This window comes from Zootoca vivipara, chromosome 12 (assembly GCF_963506605.1).
Source record: "Zootoca vivipara chromosome 12, rZooViv1.1, whole genome shotgun sequence".
Taxonomy (NCBI): Eukaryota; Metazoa; Chordata; class Lepidosauria; order Squamata; family Lacertidae; genus Zootoca; species Zootoca vivipara.
This window is the reverse complement of record NC_083287.1, coordinates 22,740,882-22,759,430: the sequence shown is the minus strand read 5'-3', so window position 1 is coordinate 22,759,430 and position 18,549 is coordinate 22,740,882. Positions and strand designations below refer to the sequence as shown.

The 18,549-nt window shown below is 46.1% G+C and overlaps 2 protein-coding genes across 2 annotated transcripts in view; both read right to left on the bottom strand.

The window, feature by feature from the left end:
- The window catches only part of HOXA11 (homeobox A11), a 25,969-nt gene extending 7,420 nt beyond the window's left edge, over positions 1-18,549 (bottom strand). The window contains exons 1-2 of the mRNA XM_035129097.2: positions 17,582-18,549; positions 12,206-15,902 (exon numbers count right to left, since the gene is read on the bottom strand). Of these exons, the coding sequence (XP_034984988.1) occupies positions 15,670-15,902; positions 17,582-18,380 (1,032 nt within the window). The 5' untranslated portion in view covers positions 18,381-18,549 and the 3' untranslated portion in view covers positions 12,206-15,669. The remainder of the gene's footprint in view (positions 1-12,205; positions 15,903-17,581) is intronic.
- On the bottom strand, positions 13-4,333 carry HOXA10 (homeobox A10). Its single transcript, XM_035129094.2, has 2 exons — positions 3,367-4,333; positions 13-1,540 (listed from the first exon to the last, which is right to left on the bottom strand). Exons 1-2 carry the CDS (start codon positions 4,331-4,333, stop codon positions 1,266-1,268), a joined length of 1,242 nt encoding a protein of 413 aa, XP_034984985.2. The 3' UTR covers positions 13-1,265.

Genomic DNA, 18,549 nt, shown 5'->3' with positions numbered 1-18,549 from the left:
GGTTTGTGTGTGTGTGTGTGTGTGTGTGTGTGTGTTGCTTTACTTCCATGCAGGGCAGCATTACAATTAATTGGTTTTAAGGTAAGGAGGGGATGGACGAGAGATAGAGCTAACATCGAGAATAACGCTACAGAATGCTTTGCTTGCAACAGTATCGGCATTTTAATAATATTAATAATATTAATATTAATAGACATTTATACATATTCTGTATTCATAGATATTTTTTCTTTTTTAAAAAAACTTCTCTTTGCACTACACGCCTGACCTTTTCAACGCATGTAACTTCACAGTATCAAGGAAACCAGGGAAAAAACTTTTATCTCCCTTGCTGTCCCCCACAGTCAAGACAGGGAAAAAAATTCTTCTGGTGGTCCAATATACATAGAATAACACACCTCTCCGTGGACAAAGTCGTTTCTCCTCTCCAAAGCGAGGAGATTTCTTCCTTCCTTCCTTTCATGTGCTTGCCAAGCGTAACTAGCGGTAACCCAAAGGTATCCAAAGCAAAAACTACCTCAAGTCATTACCTACAACCAGAAAGTGTAAGATTTTAGCCAATAAAGCGAGACAAAGACTTTCCTCTCTCCTTTTTGGGGGGGGAAGGGGGGAGGAGGGGGAAGAGGTATCATTTTCGTGGCAATTTTAAAAGTTGTAATACGTATTAAATATAGATTTTTTTGAGTACGCGGGGGATTGGGCACAAGCAAACATATAAGTGCGCCAGCCTTGGCTCCTGACGCCATATTATATAACCTGATTTTATCTGGATCGGCTAGAAGCATGCTTCCTATTAAGCAGCGGCGTGGCCAGATTTTAATTATTCAAAACTTCCTCGGCCCAGATCCAAAACACCAGCTATCACTACAGTGCGGTGGGAGAGAACGCCAGTTGCCTTCATTCTGATTTGGCTCAATTTTCTGAAAATGGAGTTTGAGGAGGGGGTGTTGAGAAGGGGGGGACAATAGGCATCTAGGGTTCTGAAAACCCTTTTCCCCCCCTCGGCGCCAGACTTTCCAGAACCGAGAATGCACTGAGGGCAGTAGCGGACATGGATGGGGTAGTGTGCATCAGTTATGGCTTCATCCCAACGAAATCAATTACCAAGAGGCCATGGAGAGGCTGAGGATGTAATTGAAAGGCTTGAACCCACACAGGTGCGAGTAGCTAGAGGCTTAGGGGGTGGGGAGGAGACCGGTGGGTGAGGAGGGGGGGGTGGAACCGTCCTAGCTGTTTAAACCATCAAGTTGCGTGCCTAGGGTTCATCAGGAGAAATTGAAGTTGGCTGTGAGCTCCCGGATTCGATTTTCCCTGTTCATTTTCTTCAGTTTCATCCTGCGGTTCTGAAACCAGATTTTGACTTGTCTGTCTGTTAGGTGGACTGTGCGGCTGATCTCTAGGCGACGCTCACGAGTCAGGTACATGTTGAACAGAAACTCCTTTTCCAGCTCGAGAGTTTGGTGCTTGGTGTAAGGGCATCGCTTCTTCCTGCCACTTTTTGCGGTGAGCCAACTGGCTGCGCTCTCTCCTTTTGAATTGCCTAGTTTTAAGGAAAAAATAAGAAAAATGGGAAGGTTACCAGAACACCAGGAAAACTTGGGCGGCGTAGCGGGGCTCGGGTGGGGGGACACTTCCGTACTGTACTTAGTACCGAATATAAATTTGAGAAGGACACTCTGGCCTTCCTTCAGGGTTCCTGTCCGGGTCCCTCTTAAATTGGTAGCCCCCAAAGGAGAGCGAGCATTGCAACACACTCCCTGACTTTGCCGTAACTCGCTGGTCTGAGAGACCGGCTCGCTTTTGGAGTTGACACAGATGCGCACAAATGCCTTTGGCAGTGGCGTCTTACAGGGTTTTGCCCCTGCTTCAGTTCTGGCCGTTTGTTCTCAAAACACTCGTTCCGAGACCGCCCCCTGCTCCCTCCCCTAAATCCAGATTATTCAAAAATGTGGTCAACGCCACTGAAGCGCTCGATCAAAAAAAAAAACACAACAAAAAACACCCAAAAAGCAAACAAACCTGGATGGCTTTTTCGAATTGTTATGCCTAATACTTCTGGCGAATGAGGACTGCAATCCCATCTAAGCTACCCCACACACCCTTCCAGAGCAATCCTTGGCATGTTCGCTCAGAAGTAAGTCCCACTGTGTTCAGTGTGGCTTACTTCGCGGTAAGCGGGTATAGGAATGTTGCGTTACTGAGAATCAAGCCCGTTTAATTCAGTGATGCAGCAAACAAGCATGCATAGGAACGGGCTGTGCGTTTCCAAATTCGATGTATTCATTAAATTTAAACCGTTGGGCAGTTTAGCGGTTTAGCACACACTGATGATGCACTTTTTTTTTTAAAAGCACATGTGTGTTTCTCTTTATTTTTTGGAAGTACATGTAACTGGAGGTGGGGTTGGGACGGGAAACCCAACTCTCTCTGTGTGCACTTAGATAACGATATGCATATGCATATATGTGTACACACTTAACATGCTTCATTGCGTCCTGTTTCAGAATTGTGGGAGATACAACAACTAAAAGCTCTTATTATTATTTTCTTATTCCCTTTAGTGGCATAATGAAATGGAAAATTATTCTGCAAAAGCCACTCGCCATCCCCGCGCGTTGAAATGAATGACTGAGCTCCGATCAGGAACTCTGGCATTTTTGTAGAGCTCCCATTCATTCCAATGACCCTGAGTATATTTCAACAGAGAAGCCTTGTAGCGCTCTGGAGAGCCTCTCGCAGCGCAGTCTCCAGCAGTCTAATTTGATAGTGCTTCATAGAAGAGAATTTTAACCCAGCTGCTTTTTTTTAAGGCATCCAGGATCGTAAACTAGAACTTAGCCTGTTAATGGGCTTATTTATTGGCGCTGGCCCCTTGCTTACTTTGGACGCTTTACAAACATCTATGTTATCTCTGCAGTTACCTCAGCATCACTTGGGGCGAGGAAATACAGAGCTGTATTTATCTCTTTTTCATTTTCTTCCTATTTTGTTTCTTTTCAAGCCCTCTGTGCTTTTGCTTTAGGATTTTACCCATACTCAGCTTTTATTTTATTTCCTTTTTGTACGGATCATAAACTCGAAGTGGTGGATATGCCAATATTTATTTATTTATTTATCTTTACAGCATCCCAGCTTCCAAATATGAATGGCAGCTCAGCAGGTTACGCTAAGCCGCTCTATGAATGGCCATTTTGGCCAGCGAAGGGGGCTTCGAGTATTCTGGGCGATTCTCACCCCCTTATCGCATCCCACCCACCCAACCCTCCTGGTTTTTGTGGCAGTGGGGCCGGCTGCCGTGCGCGGGGGCGGGGGAGCTAGGCGGGTAGAGAGTAGTGCAAATTTTATTTATTTATTTATTTTGCTTACCTAGCGTTTCCTTCTCTGGAGAGGGCTTGCTGTTCTCTGAAGGAGCCGGGGAGAGTTCTTCGGGGGCCGAAGAGGAAGCTTGCCCTTCTTCCTCACCCCTTTGGGCCACGCAAGCCAAGGTGCTTGGTGGGGATGAATCCTCGCTGTCTTTTCTCCCCGGATCCGGCGGTGGGACTGCAGGAGTCAACGCTGGCGGAGTTTCAAAGCGCACTTGAGGTTGCGGGGCGAACTGGGAAGGAACTACCATCTGCCCCGGATGGTGCTGCTGCTGCTGTTGGTGATGATGTTGATGGTGGTGGTTGCTGTTGTTGTAGCTGCTGCCATTGCTGCTGCCGCTGCTCTTACTAGTACCGTAGGCTTGAGACAAGCGGAAGTAGCCTGGGACGGGCACCCCGGCGGCTGTCACGTTGTTCATGGAGCAGACCTCCGAGCTCAGCCTTGGGAAAACGGACAAGTCGGTGGCCGCTGCCTCTTTGGGGCCCTTCTCGGCGTCATAGAGGCAGTAGGAGCTCTCCTCTTTGATGTTGGGAGCGAAGGAGCAGGAGGTCGCCTGCGGGCTCTCGTGCTCTTCCAGGCGGCAGGACCTGGGGGGATCTAGCCAGACTTCCATCCCTGACATGTAGGCGTGAGAAGCCGCCGCCACGCTTGGAGAAGGGCCTTCATTGCGTTTGCTCAGGACCGGGAAAAGCCCGTAGCTTTGCAGCCCATAGGACAGATCGGACGCCTGTGGCAGGTAGACACCGCTGTTGTTGGGATAGTAGCCGCCGCCGCCGCCGCCTCCTCCGCCTCCGCCTCCTCCAACTCCTCCGCCGCCCCCGCCTCCTCCTCCTCCGCCTTCCCCTCTGCTCGAGGCTGAGCTGATCAAGGAGTCCACCAAAAAAGAGTTTGCAGCGGGGCTCTCCGAGCATGCCATGGCCGTGGTGGAATAATTTGGCGAAGAGAGCAGATAGCCCTTTCTGGCTGACATTTCTTGTGCAAAACATGCTGGATATGATTAGAGATACCCCCGCGCCACGGCGAGTGCGTGCAGCCAATGGAATCCCAGCCCTCGCCAGCAACCCCTCCCCGTTTGGTTTCGTAGGCAATGAGCTGCTCTCAGGTCCACTGCTGAATTTTATATCTCTCTGTGTGTGTGTAAAATCGATGTTGCCACATAGCTGCCCTTGCCTAGGTACCCGGGGTACAACTGATGTTGCCACATATAGGCTGCCTTTTGCCTGAGTGTGAGCAAAGGAGGGGGAAAGGCGCGCGTGGGCTCTTGCGCATACGGAGGAGAAAGGGGAGTCAAACAATAGAAAAACAATTTGGCCTGATTTTAATTCAGCCCATAATTTAGCCAGGCTTCCTCTTTAAGCATATGTGCTAATATAAAATTGCAAAGGAGCATATTAAGCGTTTAGGTCATAAAGCGAGCTGTAAGTGAACCTTTCAACATTCCAACTCCTCTCTCTCTTTCTGCCACCTCGCCACCAACATTTCCCCCCCTCCCCCTTTTGCTCTCCCAATCCCATCTCATACAGCCCATGGCTGTGATGAAATTAATAAAACCACCAAGCCTCAGTATTTATTGTCAAGCCCTGGGACACGCATTTGCTTACCTATTTTTAGTGGTGGTGATTATGGCATCACGGGCCACTGGAAGTTCTAAACCAATCTGACATCCACACTAGCCCTGAAGGTTTACGGGCATCATAAAGTCACCCAATGTCTCCTCAAGATGACAACGACACTAATGAAGAAAATTCTCAAGCCTGGCTCCCATCTTTGAATATTGGCATATACGTGTTTTACTCGGAAGCAAGTCCCACTGTGTCCAGTATGGGATGGGTGGGTTTACTTTCAGCTAAGTGTGCATATAGAAATGCCGCCTCAGAAGTGAACCTCAGCCGAGAGGCTGAGGAGCGCCACTGTGAAATAATAGTCCTGTCTAGCGCCGCAGAAGCAACAGTAACTATAAGAGCCCATCTTTGTTGACCCAGTAAGCAAGTATTGTATTGAAGTCTTCCGTATCTGGTCTTGCGAAGCAGAAATATATGGTGTGTCTTGTAGGAATGAGGGTAGCAAAAGGTCTCACAGAAAGTGGATGCGAGATATCCTCAGATTAACATTAAATTCTAATGGGTAGTGTTCGTTTTTGGTCCCCCCCCCCAATGGGGAGTATAACAATCACACACCCACTATAGATTCAAAAGTGCGCCACAAGCAAATTATTTCAAAATACCTTCATTATCAACCCATAAAAGGCTAAAAAGGACTGTCAGACAAAACTGTGTAGCCAGTTCGTAATTGTGGCGGAGATGGTAGACAACTAGCAGACAAGAGAGTGAGATCGGCAGACGGGGGCAGATAGATAGATTTTATAATGGGGGGGGAGCGAAATAAGGACTCCACTTCTCTCTCTGCCTCTTTGTCTCTCATATTCTTGGCACACGTTGTTTGGAAATAATAAAAACTTGGGAGAAATAACATCTCTTATTGTCCATGGAGTCTTTTAGAATTATTATTTTTTCAAGAAAATAAAACAAATAAATATTTGTTTAACTTTTTTTTTAAGGTTACAAATCCCTGCCTTAAGTATCTCTTCTTCCAAACCGCCCCAGCTGGTAGGATTTAAATGATCGCCTGTCTCTGCTCCCAAGCGAGTAGGAATATTCTTTTGAACAATTCAATATTGTGCTGTAAATCTTCTGCTCGGTTCCGTTTTGGCACCCACTCCCTCGTCCATAAAGCCCTCAAAAGCGCTAAGAATGCCAAGGGAATCGGGAGGCAAAGGCGCTGCCTTATTTTCCTGACCAAGCCTTCGGTGTAGTGAGTGCAGCAGAGAGGGTGGCTTTCAGATATACCCTCTCTCTCTGGCACGGCTTACCCTTGGCTTTCATACAATGCAGGGCGAGTCCTGCAAAAAGGATGCCACTCATATGCCACTCCGCACATTTCCCCCTCTCCACACCACGGAGGGCTGGGTGGGGTAGGATTGATCTGCCAAGCCTCGCGTGCCTAATAACGCCCTGGTTTTGCCTACAAAAGTGGGGAAATTCCCTCCCTTCCTTTTGGGATTCCCCTCCGCTTAGCTTCTAAAACATTCAGAAGGCAACAGGACACAGAACGTGAGTTCTCTCCTAGGGAAGTTAACGCGAAGAGGGGCCTCCTGAGGTTTCTGGCTTGTCGGATGGGAAGCCTGGCAGAGATTGTTGCAACTTTGCCGGGCCCGTAAAATCTTTATGGGCAGGCAAGACGTCCTTCTTCTTAAGCCACTTCCACCACCGCCATACCCATCACCCTCACCTATCATCTCCTCTTCCACCAGCCAAAAATTGCACCCTGGGTTTTTCACTTCTGCTGGCTTCCAGCACAAGTTAAGCATGTAGGCAGAACAACCAGAAGCAGGGGGTCAGCAGCCTATAAGAAGAGCCGCCTTCCCCACACCCTGGAGTAATATTGTCCGTGTTTCCCCAACTCGACTTAACTTACACTGTGTTAATGTGTGAGGAACAAGTTCTTATCAGATTCCTAGGAGGGCAATATGACTTCTAGCAAAATTAATGCCATATAAGGAGCACTTTTATGGGCTAGCACATTGGAAACCTATTATCAATGGGCTTAGAGTTGTAACAGCAGATCTCCGTGCAATGAAATGGGACCCGCGCGCACGGCCCACCTTCCTTTCCCCAGGACTTGGAGGAGCTAAAATCAGGTAGATCAAAACTTCGAGGAGGGGGGATCTCGTCCCTCTGTGCGGTGTGTTGATCCCCGCCTTCACCCCTCATCTGCCAGATCCAAAAAATATTGCTACTTATGCAACAACAACAATAACAACAGCCGTCTACCTGGGGAAGGGTCCGTTGGCGAAGAAAGGAAAGATAAGAGAAGTCTGTTTAAAAATAATAATCACCCCCCCCAGTTTAAATAAAAAGATTGCGAATCTATATATCCCAATGGAAAGAATTCCCTTCAGCCATTCCTCTCTTTAAAGAAGGTCGAGCCGATTCGTGAGTCTAGCGAAGGCGAAAATCCTGGAGATACGGGAATGCGCATTTCATAAGTGCAGGGGCGACTGACTGACCGTGTCCTGTTTCAGAGAGGTCCAGGGGCACCCCGTGGGCCACTTTGGAGGTCAGTTGGACCTTTAGTCGGATCCATCCCAGCAAGACTTGGTTTCTGCTCTTAAGATTCAAGAGAAGAATCGAAGGGGAAACCCACAGTCGAAACCAGAGGAGCGGGGCTAGGAAAAGATGTTTGAAACCTCTTTTCTTTCAGGTTAGAACCGCTTGCAGCTGGACACACGCACACACACGCACCCTCTGCAATCAAGGGTACTATAAGGAAGCGGCCTCTCATATCCAGGGCCCCCTTTTATGGTTGCGTTTGTGGGACCCAAAGCGTCTGGGCTTTGAGGGTCAAGGCACCCAGGGCCGGATCCGAAGCCCGGGGAGGTCAATGGTAAAGAGAAGGCTAGCATTTGACTCGGGGAAGCTTTTGGATCGCGCGAGGAGGAGCTCGTGAACTCGGCTCTCGGCGCCTTTTTCTTTAATCGCTAACAAGGCCAAAAGCATCGTCAAAGCCAGTGAAGTAAAACTAATAATGTGCACTTGATTTTTAACTATAAAAGATAATGGTCAATTCTAGAGCAAACTAAACTACTTTGGCGTGCATTGTGTGTAGCGGTAACATTTTAAACACTTAACAATGTGTCTCGGACATTAACCAGGACTTTATAGCATTTCTTGAGACTATTATGCAGGGCGGGGGGGGGCGGGGAGAGAGAAATGACTGCTTTTTCATTCTGCTGCTGCCAACAAACTCGTCTGGGAGATTGGGAAGTGGGTGGGTGGAGGGTTGGCGGGTTAAGCACCAGCAAACAACCAACCAGCTCTACAACCAGGTTGCGCTGGAGCGTGTGGGTCGGCAAAGCCTAGAGTCTCCGTAGTTGAGTTATGGAATGGACCGAAGGCTCTCAGAAGCCACCCAAAGGGTTGGTAGTTTGGGGTGAGTGGTGGGGAGACGAGCTCTTGTACACTGCGGAGTCACCGATATCCTATTAATTTTTTAAACAACAACATCAACAACACAGTTATTGGTCCAAGAGAAATATAATGCCTGCATTAGTACAGTCGTTAGGCTGTTTTATGAGTTTGAAGTGAAAATTAAAAAAGACTGGAAGGGCTAAGTAAGACACAATAACTTAAGCCAAGTTAGATCGAAGGAGGGATTCCCCCCCCCTACTACTTTCGGTCTCTCTTCCTTTAAAATCCCACTCGCTGAAGAGAATGATTTATCCACTACTTATTTCCAGGAGGAACTAAAAAGGTACAACATTGTTAAGAAAGGGATGCTATTTTGTATGCTAATTAAAACGGGCTTTATATTTCTGACATGGGTAAATTGAGGTTTTGCGGGGAAGGGGCTGGCGGTGACGGGGCGCGGAGAGGAAGGAAAAAGTGTAAAAGCTATCATGGGAGTCGGAAGGCTGCCTGCCTTTAAATATATAGCCGCAGATTGCATTTTGTAAATCTTCACCCAAATTAATACAATCAGTGCGCACTTATTTAATATTAAAAGTGTCAGTTGTCAAGAATGTGACTGTGTGCCAAGGCAGTTTTCCCTCTGGAAAAATTTCTAAACAGGCGGCTTTCCATCAGGCGTTTTAATAACTGCATCTCTGCGCCAAGAAAAGGTGTCAAACGACTACCGAAGTAATTTTTTATCTTCGCTTCGAAATTCTTTCAGGTTGAAAGGGGGGAAGGGGGGAGAGGGCGTGAAGGGTAAAGAGTGAGCGACGATCGGGTTTGGGAGATTTATTTCCTTTAAAATTTGGACTTCGTTTGCACCTTAAACCCATTTTTTTCCTGGCAGCTGGGATTCTGGTCTGGCTGAAATTCTGCTCACCGGTTTGCTGGTGACTACCTTCCTTCTTCTCTCTGATAGGCATGGGATTTATGTGCGGGCAACCGAGCGCAGGATCGTAGCCTGGCACCCCAGTGTTAAACGCGTCGGTAGGGAAGGAAGTCCTGCTGGTTTCAATAGGACATCCTTCCGCGCGAGAGTGGCTGGGACCACAGACGTATATGAATGCGTATTTACTTGGACGTAAATTCAGTTGAAGTCAAGGGCATCTCTCCCAAATCAACGTCTCCTAAGGAATGGGAGCAGAGCACAAGTCTTTTCAGGTCTCAGTGGGGCTCACATTCAAAATAAGGCCGTTCCAAGGCCTAAGCTAGAGTATCCGGAGCATAAGAAAGCTATTAAATACTACAATCCTGCTCACACTTAACCTGAGACTTGAGCCCTATTGAATTTAATGCGACACAATTCTGGGTTAGCAAGCCTAGGCCCAGGCTAGCAGACACATATCTAGCATTTTCCGTCATAGATTTCCGTCTGGTTCTAGTAGCGCATTATGTTGTGCATGTAGCAACGAAATTTGGAGAGAGTGCATTGATCTGACTCCAGCGAAGTTGGATTTATCCCTTCGAATAATTTAGGCTAGGCAATAACATGTTGAAGTCAAAGCGAGGCGCATGTTTGAACCTATGTTTCTCCTTTCCTTTCAACGTGAGTTTGGTACACTATTTCAAACTAGGAGGCAGCAGCTGTTCGCGGAGGGATATCTACAGTATTTGCATTTTTAAGTTACAACGTAAAATTATAATATAAAATTATATTGAAATTCGGCCATTGTTCCTTCTCAGAGGCATTTCCTTTGCACAGATTTGGGGTGGGATGGGAAATACTAGATATCCGAAGGAGACGTCGAAGTGGAAGACGCCTCTTTAAAGACCCTTAGGCGGGCTTGTGTGCGGAAAAAGCAATCGCAGCATATTATAAACTCAGAGTAATTATCACCCTCTTCCCCCAAGCACACTATCCCAAGCTTATTAGAAATCGAAGAGGGTGGGGAAGAGTGAATATAAGGAAACAGCTACAAGGAAGGTTGCTTTCTGACCTACATCTACAGCAAACTTAATTTTACCACCAGAGGATATTCAGAGACCAACCATTGTGGAAACCTGTTTATTATTTATATTTTTGGATAAAATGAAAGAGAAGCAATCAAAACCAAAAAGTATGCTTCTGAATACATATTTATTCATTTTTTGCTAATTTCTTTTTCTTTCTTCTTCTTGTTAAAATGAAAGGGAAGACCTCTCATTTGTGTTATGCTTAAAATTTTATCAAAGGTGGACACCATGCTTGCTACTACTACAGACTCACGAGGTAACTGGTGACATGATCTGCTAATGAGACCTAAGAAATTGATTAAATAAATGCAAGAAAGTTGTTGGGCTGAACGTTTCCCTCCAGTTAATCGGTTGCCTTTGTTTCCATAAGCTCTAGAGGAAAGTTCCCTTGGAAAAGAGGACACCATGCTTGCTATTACTACAGAAGCACGAGGTAACTGGTGACATGATCTGCTAATGAGACCTAAGAAGTTGATTAAATCAATGCAAGAAAGTTGTTGGGCTGAACGTTTTCCTCCTATGAATCGGTTGCCTTTGTTTCCACAAACACTGGAGAAAAGTTCCCTCGGTCTTCCCGCCTGGCCGCCTCCACCCCACCATAATAACCGAGTAAAGCTTTAACATTGGACTTCAGAAATCACAGTTCAGTAGCAGCGGTGCGTGCTCAAGACTTTCTAGCATACACACATGACTCGGACCAAAAAATGCAAGCCGAAGAAGTTATTAATACCACAGGCAGACTTCTCGAATAAAGTTGGGCCTATCTGAGTGGGGTAAAGGGGAAACGCATCCCGAGCATCTGTAATCTGTAATTTATCCCAAGGTCAGCTCGTCGACTGCTTAAGAAATCAGGACTGCTCCTCCTAATCTGTCCTGGGTGCTACACTTCACGGTTAGCATCTGATCCCAGGCGCTTTAGAATATCCCCTCTGGATGTTGTATAGTAAAGGTAAACTGGGTATCCCTCAGTCCTACTTAAGTAATTGGCCCGCTCATAATCCTAACACGAGATCCCTGCAAATTCGCTGCAGCAAGTAGGCTGATGACCGCAGCTCTAAGTGGTTAAGCAAATTTCCTGTTATTATCTACAAGGGTTAGGCCTTCCAGATTATAGCTCTGCTCTCAGAATATCTCTGCAGCAAGTACACTGCAGATCAATAGAGACAGGCTCAACAAGAGATCTTTTAAATTCAACCTCCACCCAGGAATTGGCTTTACATGAGATCGCTCCGAGGTGGGGGTGTTAAGCGAAAGGAGCTTCTACTCTACATCCAGCTATATCGATTTCCAGCTTCTTCTGCTTAGAGTGGAGGAGAGTGACGTTGCCTCGGAAGAAAAAGGCATTTAATAAATATCGCTGTAAACCAACCATAGGCGGGCGAACTCGGCCAAACTGGAATGAGCAAACCACAGCTCAAGTCCAATAGCTGCCATTTTCAGTCTACGCCGCTATAGATCTAGTTGATAGAAGACACCTAGCGTCCTCCACACAAACGTGGACATTCATAATACTGTGCTGTATTCCCAGGGATGCAGCTTTTATAAGAAAGCCTCCGTCTTGGCCTACCTACGCTTGTTTCACCACCGCGTGAACTGCTTGGCAGACCTTCAACCTGAAAATCTTTTCTCCACTCCTTTCGAATAGTTGCTCTCTAAACTTAGCAAGTCTTAAAACAATACTTTCCACTCAGCCAACCTTTTAATGACTGGCTTTCCGAAAAGACACCACACCCTTGGAGTTTCACTTCCAAAAAGAAATAAAAATAAACGTGAAAAGACTTAATCGAGAGCAAGTAGACCTAGAGGTCACTCCAGATGCACCTTGATAAGAGCTGCTTCCTCTTTAATCAACCAAACTTAGCCTCAAAGGAAATACTCACCCTATGGAAGCGCTGGAAGTCCGGAGTAGTCAGCCTTGAGAGTGTGTGTGAGAGAGAAACTCCTGGCTTCTCCGTGAAGGAGTGAGCAATCGGCTTCACCTTACCTTTACAAATCTGAGCGTGGAAAGTGAAATAATATAATGTGCAGCTCCTAGAACGCAAGGGGAACAAAGGCCAAGATTTCAACCCCCCCTTCCTCTCCCCCTCTTCTCCCACTGCGGCTTTGACATTGATCTGAAGATCGCCATCTTGTGGCAACAGCGTTCCTCCGCAGTGCTGACCTGCCAGCCGGTTTCCAAATGCCCCGCGTTAAACGGATGCTAGCCGCTAGCTAGCGCAGACAATTGCCCTCCGCAGATCTACCCTCCAAAGCTCAGAGATGGCTGAAACTAACCTCCGCCTCGTTTATAGCCCAGCTTTCCCAGTATGCAAATAGAAGGGGGGGGAGTCGAGGGCACTTTTATAGCTGTATTGTCCCGGCAACACATATGGGATGTCCCCCCCCCACCTTTTTTTAACTAGGCCAGGAAATCACCAGCAGCCTCTCCACAAAACTAGAGAAACTCCATGACTCAACCTAGAGATGAATAACCAGTTAATTTTTAACTAGCGAAGGAAGTTGCTGCCTGAACATTTATTGCCACCCGCCTAGTCCTCTCCCTGTCTTCTCCCTCTCTTTCTCTTCTCTCCATCTATCTTTTTATCTCTCCCTTTTAAGAGTTGCATTCCTTTGTAGCATGCTAGCCAAATAAACAAACAAGCAAGTGAGCTCCATTCTCTCTCTGTCCTCTCCCCCCGCGCTTCATCTTTGTACATTTCCTTTGACCAGACGCTGTCTGGCTTAGGTGGGGGTTGTCAGCAAAAGCCCAGAGCCAGTTAGCCCTTCACCTCAAGGTTATGGGTGATGTCCAAAGCAATACAGAAGTTCAAAGCCAATAAACAATAGGGAAAAACAGTATGTACTTTCTCTCCTGATTAAGTGTAAGAGAGGAAAATCAACCTCATGCCACATCCTCAAAAAGGTCTTCGGTGGCGTTTTTTAATTTTTTTAAATCCCCCCCCCGCTCGAGAGATTAAGAACGAAAACCACACACAGCCCATCTGGGCCTCACTTGCACGAGGAATGCCCCTTCATCCTCTTTCCCTAGGAATCACCACAGAGGCACCAACACGTTTCAACCAATATGCTTCATCCTGCCTCGCTATCATTGCCGTTTTGGGGATCAGATCCTGCCACAAACATTTCTTGGCACTTAAAGGAGTGTGTTCAGAAATATGGCGCCCGAGATAAACAAGACCGGACGAACCCAGAAATAATCACCAGCTTTTCTAATAGGTTTTACACCTGTGAGCAAATGTATGAAGTCTGTAATCTGCAGTTACTGGAAGGAGTGATCCTCCCACCCCCACTTCTACAAACCGGTGAAACCTGGCCTCAAGCTCGCTGCAGTCTGCCAGCCTACGCATTCATAAATACCAGACATGTTGCACTGCCTTATCCTGAAGGACCAGAAGCAATAGGTGAATGGAATTTCAATGAAAGCATCCCATTCAGTAGCCATGATTCAAACTCTCAGAGCCCAGATCAAGGAATATCCATGAATACAACACAGGGATTAAAAAATATTATTATTATAAATTTCCCACATGTTTATTTTTGTTGTGCGCCGTACCACTGTATACATGCCACGAAAGACCTTCGCATAGTAAAAGAAACAGTATTTACATATATGACGATACATATTTTCAAACAGTGTTGGAATATAAAGGTATTGCGTTTTGTGAACCGTGTAAAAGAAATCGTGTCCCTTTTCGAAGCTGGTGATTTTTACAACATTCTAGTCAGCTTATCTTTCTTGCACAGATTTTTTTTTAAAGGACAAACTCGACATTTTCCAAGGAAAAGGACCGTAAAAAAACATATACCAACCAAAACGGATCATTAAAAAATGTACAAGTCTTGTAAAACACCATTCTCGTATGAAATATACATTCAGATATTCTCGACAGCAAGCGACTTTTACAATAAAACACAATATCCTTTGTAAACTGATATAGACTTTTAAATAGTTCTTTCATTTAAAATTCGTTGTTCTCTCTCTCTCTCTCTCTCTATTTCTCACTCTCGCTTTGGTTCCTGCAGGGAAATATACTTCTTTTATATATATTTAAAATAACTCCAGGGAACTCTCCGTTCTTTGATTCTGCCGCCTGAGCGATTAAGTAGGGCTTTCGACACTTAATAGTGAACAAAAAGATCTGAAAACCAATCCACCATATTTACATTGTTTGCCTTCTGCTTGGGCTTCTAAGGGAAAGAAAACGCTAGTTATTTTAATGATCTGATCTCAGTGCATTGCACACATCCAGGGTCCAATTAAGTGTTGTGTGGTATTTGCCAAACTGTCCTTCTCCACAGGTATTTCCTGAAGAAAGTTTGTGAGACAGAAGCCAGAAGCTTCCTTCCTTTTACTGTTTCCCCCTTTGGAGCTATTCGATTAGTCTTTCTTTCTCCCTCTCTTTCCACCCCACCGTGCACTTTTATTTATTTGTTTGGTTAAAAAAAAATAAGCATTTAAATAAGAACATAATGATTTGTCTCCAAAGGGATGGCCACTTTTCGACAGTTGTTGTTCAGTTTTTGTTGTGTTTTTTTAAAACGAGAGCTAATGCACGTGGCTATGTGTTTGATTGTTCAGTGATTGTTTCCTTACCATATATGGCAAATTAATACCTGAAATGGTTTCAAAAGGAGACTGTCAAACCTTCCACGCCATAACTCCCTATCAACAGCACGGTTAGACTCAACACTACTACACCTCTACAAACATTTATGATTGGCTTTGCAACTGGTTTAATTTTTTGAACTTGGTCAAGAGGGTAACCGCTCTTGCGGAAGGTTTGTCATTTTAAGGGCCGAGGAGGGGAAGGTGGTGGGACGGCGGCTGTGCATTTAGAGATTGTGGGGGGCTCCTGTAGGTTTTCTTTTGCAGTAGTTCATCAGGCTCCGGTGCAGCCATGGGTAGCCTTTCAAGCAATGTTCCACAGTAAAACCAAAGTAACATAGTTTTAGACCGACACGAATCCAATAACTCACTCCCCGCTTTTTCACGTGTGAACCCACATTGGGATGAGTTGCTGTGTCTATAGGTAAGAGGTATAAAATTGCCCTCAGAGAAAAATAAGGGGGTGGCATGTTTGAAAATGCGGGTCCAGGGTGTAAACCGTTTCCAGTTGATATGTCAAGAGCTTTAAGAAGAACTTTTTTAGGGGGGGAGGGAAAAGTAGGGGCAAACCTTAGTTGGTTTGCATTTTTATGGGGACGGAAAAAAAATTAGTGTGGTGTTTTTTCCCAGCGTCCTCCGTCACTTTGCACACCTCCTTCTCATAGGTAACCCTGTGGCTTGACCTTGTCATGGGCGAGATCTGAATTTAATCTCATCTTGAAAAACGCTACGAGTTTTTTAAAGTAGTGGATTAGCTGAGTAATATTGTAATCGGTCCCTGTTAATTTTTTTCTCTTTCATTCTTCTGTTTTGAAACCATATTTTTACTTGACGGTCGGTCAAGTTGAGCATTCGGGAGAGCTGGAGGCGTTTCTCTTTGTTTATATAGACACTGAAGAAGAATTCCCTCTCTAATTCTCTAATCTGATATTTGGTGTATGGGCATCTCTTTTTACGGGTGCGTTGTCCACCTGTGGAATGAAAAAAATAAAAATAAAAGGCAGAAGCCATTAAGTCTGGGATCAGATAGGGCTGGGGGACGACTGCAATTCATATTTAATAAAGGGACATTCTTGGGTTGAACCATTGAGAAAAGGCCTGGTTTATTAGCTACATAAAGTTGACGCTCTGTTCCGTTCTGCAGCTGTATTAGCTTGACCTTTATATTAGGAACATATTTGCATGTAATATTCCAAAATCCCAACATCTTCACTTTGAAGCATCACTTCAAGCAGTAGACCTGAGGCGCTATGCTATGAAATTAAAACCCACAGTGTCCAAACTACTGACTCCCTAGTCGGCAGAATCTGCAGTGCACAACATCTAGATGGACATTGTACAAGCAGTCTCCGAATAATACAATGCTTGGCGCGGGAAGGTTAGGAAGGTTGATGGCAGACTCTCTGTAAGGTAACCTAGCTGTGACACTGTTCTTGCAACCCAGTTTTGCATCTCAGTTTTAAGAGAGGACATAGAGAGCTTCATCGCTTGTTCAACCCCTGAAGGACATTATGCCACTATGATCTGAGAAGCCAAATGGACTGCTGTACATTGACCGAGGGTTTTTTTAATCTTAAACTTGGTTTTGCTTTTGTGTGCAGCTTCCTTTTGTTTAAAAATAACAAAACAGTACCCCAGCGCCTAGGACAACCATTAGTTAATTACATCTTATCCCTCTCATCTGGGGTGTGTGTGTTTAAAAATTAATCTCCAATCTGCAATATTCTCTTAAATCCTTTCGCTCCTTCATAGCCACACTGGGGTTAATGTTCATAGCCCCCTCCTTTAAGGTTTAAAGGCTTTTTACATTAAATATTGGTGCTATATTTCCTTACAAACACACATACACACAACACGTCCCCATTTCCTGTTACAGCTCATTACAAGGCTATTTTCATAGGCTTTTGAAGGTGGGGGGGGAATGAGGAGCAAGAAAAATCTACATTAAAAAAATAAAATCGGGCAGTGACAGGTTGAATAGCAATTGTTGGGCAGAAGGCAACACATACTTGCCACAGTGTCTTAGGAAAATGGCTTCCTTCAGACAAAAAAGGGCCAGCCTTAGGTTAATTTGCTGCTTTAACTATATTGCTACAGTGCAGGCAGCTAGTTTTTCTGCTAAAGGCTATTCCCGGGCAATCGTTAAAAAACTGGGATGCCTTTGAATCCAAGTTTCTAACTAGGCTTCTGGGGCAACACATGGCTTTTATAAAAAAAATCCAAAAAAAGAGAGAAGAAAAATAATCACAGGATTACATGGATATCAAAGGACTCAGAAATCCCCTTTTGGGTACATTTACAGGCGCAAAACGTGCGTTATTATATTTTCAAGAGTTTGACCACAGAGCCTTTCTCTCCCCACCATCCCCTCTCTCTCTTTATTCTTTTTTATGATTTAAGGGGGGGGCTTTTCTTTTTTTTCTTTTTTGTTTAAAAAGGCATCCATTGGCCGGTGGGTATTTCACGGCCAATTTCAGTCCCCGCCACGTGATCTCTCCTTTTATAACAAAGTTTTGTTGGGGGAAATCTACAGGCCCTTCCATAAACCTCATATGCTTATAAAACAGCATATAAAAATTTAACAGCGGCGGTGCGCTAAGATTTCCAAGTCCGCTTCATAAAAGCGCCAGGGCGCTGCCTTTATACGTACTGGAGCTGCTGGATTTCTCCTCATTGTTGCCGGAAGACGAAGCTGGGCTGCTGCTGCTCTCTGTCCGCCGCCGCCGCTCCTTCTCCTCCGCAGCCGAGGCCGCGGCGCTGGCTGCAGCCGCTGCCGCCGCCGCAGATGCCGCGTCCCTGGCGCAGCTCCCGTCCGAACTTGACGTTGCGCCGACGGCAGCGGCGGCGGCCGGCCCGGGAGCGGCTCCCCCTCCCGGGGGCATCTTCTCTCCGTTCTTCTCGCCTGCATAGTCCGAGTGGCTGTCGGCCGTGCCATAAGCCGTCTCGAAGAACTGGTCGAAAGCCTGCGGGAGCACCCCGTTCCTGCCCACGGTGCTATAGAAATTGGACGAGACGCTGGCGGCGGCGGTGGCTGTGGTAGCCGGGTGGTGGCCGTGGTAGACGGCGGCGGTGTTTTTCCCGAACATCTCGCTCATGCTGGCTGCAGCGGCGGCGGCGGCGGCCGTGTTGGCGGCGGCGGGCAGGCAGTCTCTGTGCATGATCTCCTCGGCCGAGTAGCAATGCGGGAGGTTGTTCCTGTGGTGCCATTTACTAGCCGGATCAATGGCATACTCACGGAAGGTGACTTCCCGCACGGGTTGGACCTGGGGTAGGTTGGAGGAGTAGGAGTATGTCATGGGGCGAGAAGACGGGGTCTGGGGCAGGAAAGAAGGGAGGCTGGAGAAATCAGGACCCGACACGTAGTACGTGCAACTTGGCAAATACATATTTGACGAGCAAGGGACACGCTCATCAAAATCCATCATTAGGCTACCTCGGGCTCTCCGCATTAGCCGAGCTTAACATGATTCTCTAATGCAGCTGCCTCTTTGAAGCAGATCCGTGAAGTAAGAAATTTGGAGACGTAAAGCTGACGTGGAAATCTATCCCCATCCTTAGCAGGGAGGCGCTGGTCACGTGACCAAATGTTGAAATTGACAAGCTGCGAGTATGGGCCCT

Bases quoted from the DNA above. Each gene is read 5' to 3' on its own strand.
- HOXA10 (XM_035129094.2), bottom strand. From the start codon at position 4,333: ATGTCAGCCAGAAAGGGCTATCTGCTCTCTTCGCCAAATTATTCCACC. The intron at 1,541-3,366 runs GTAAGCAAAATA...CCTTAAAACTAG, and splicing joins TCCAGAGAAGGAAACGCTAG to GCAATTCAAAAGGAGAGAGC.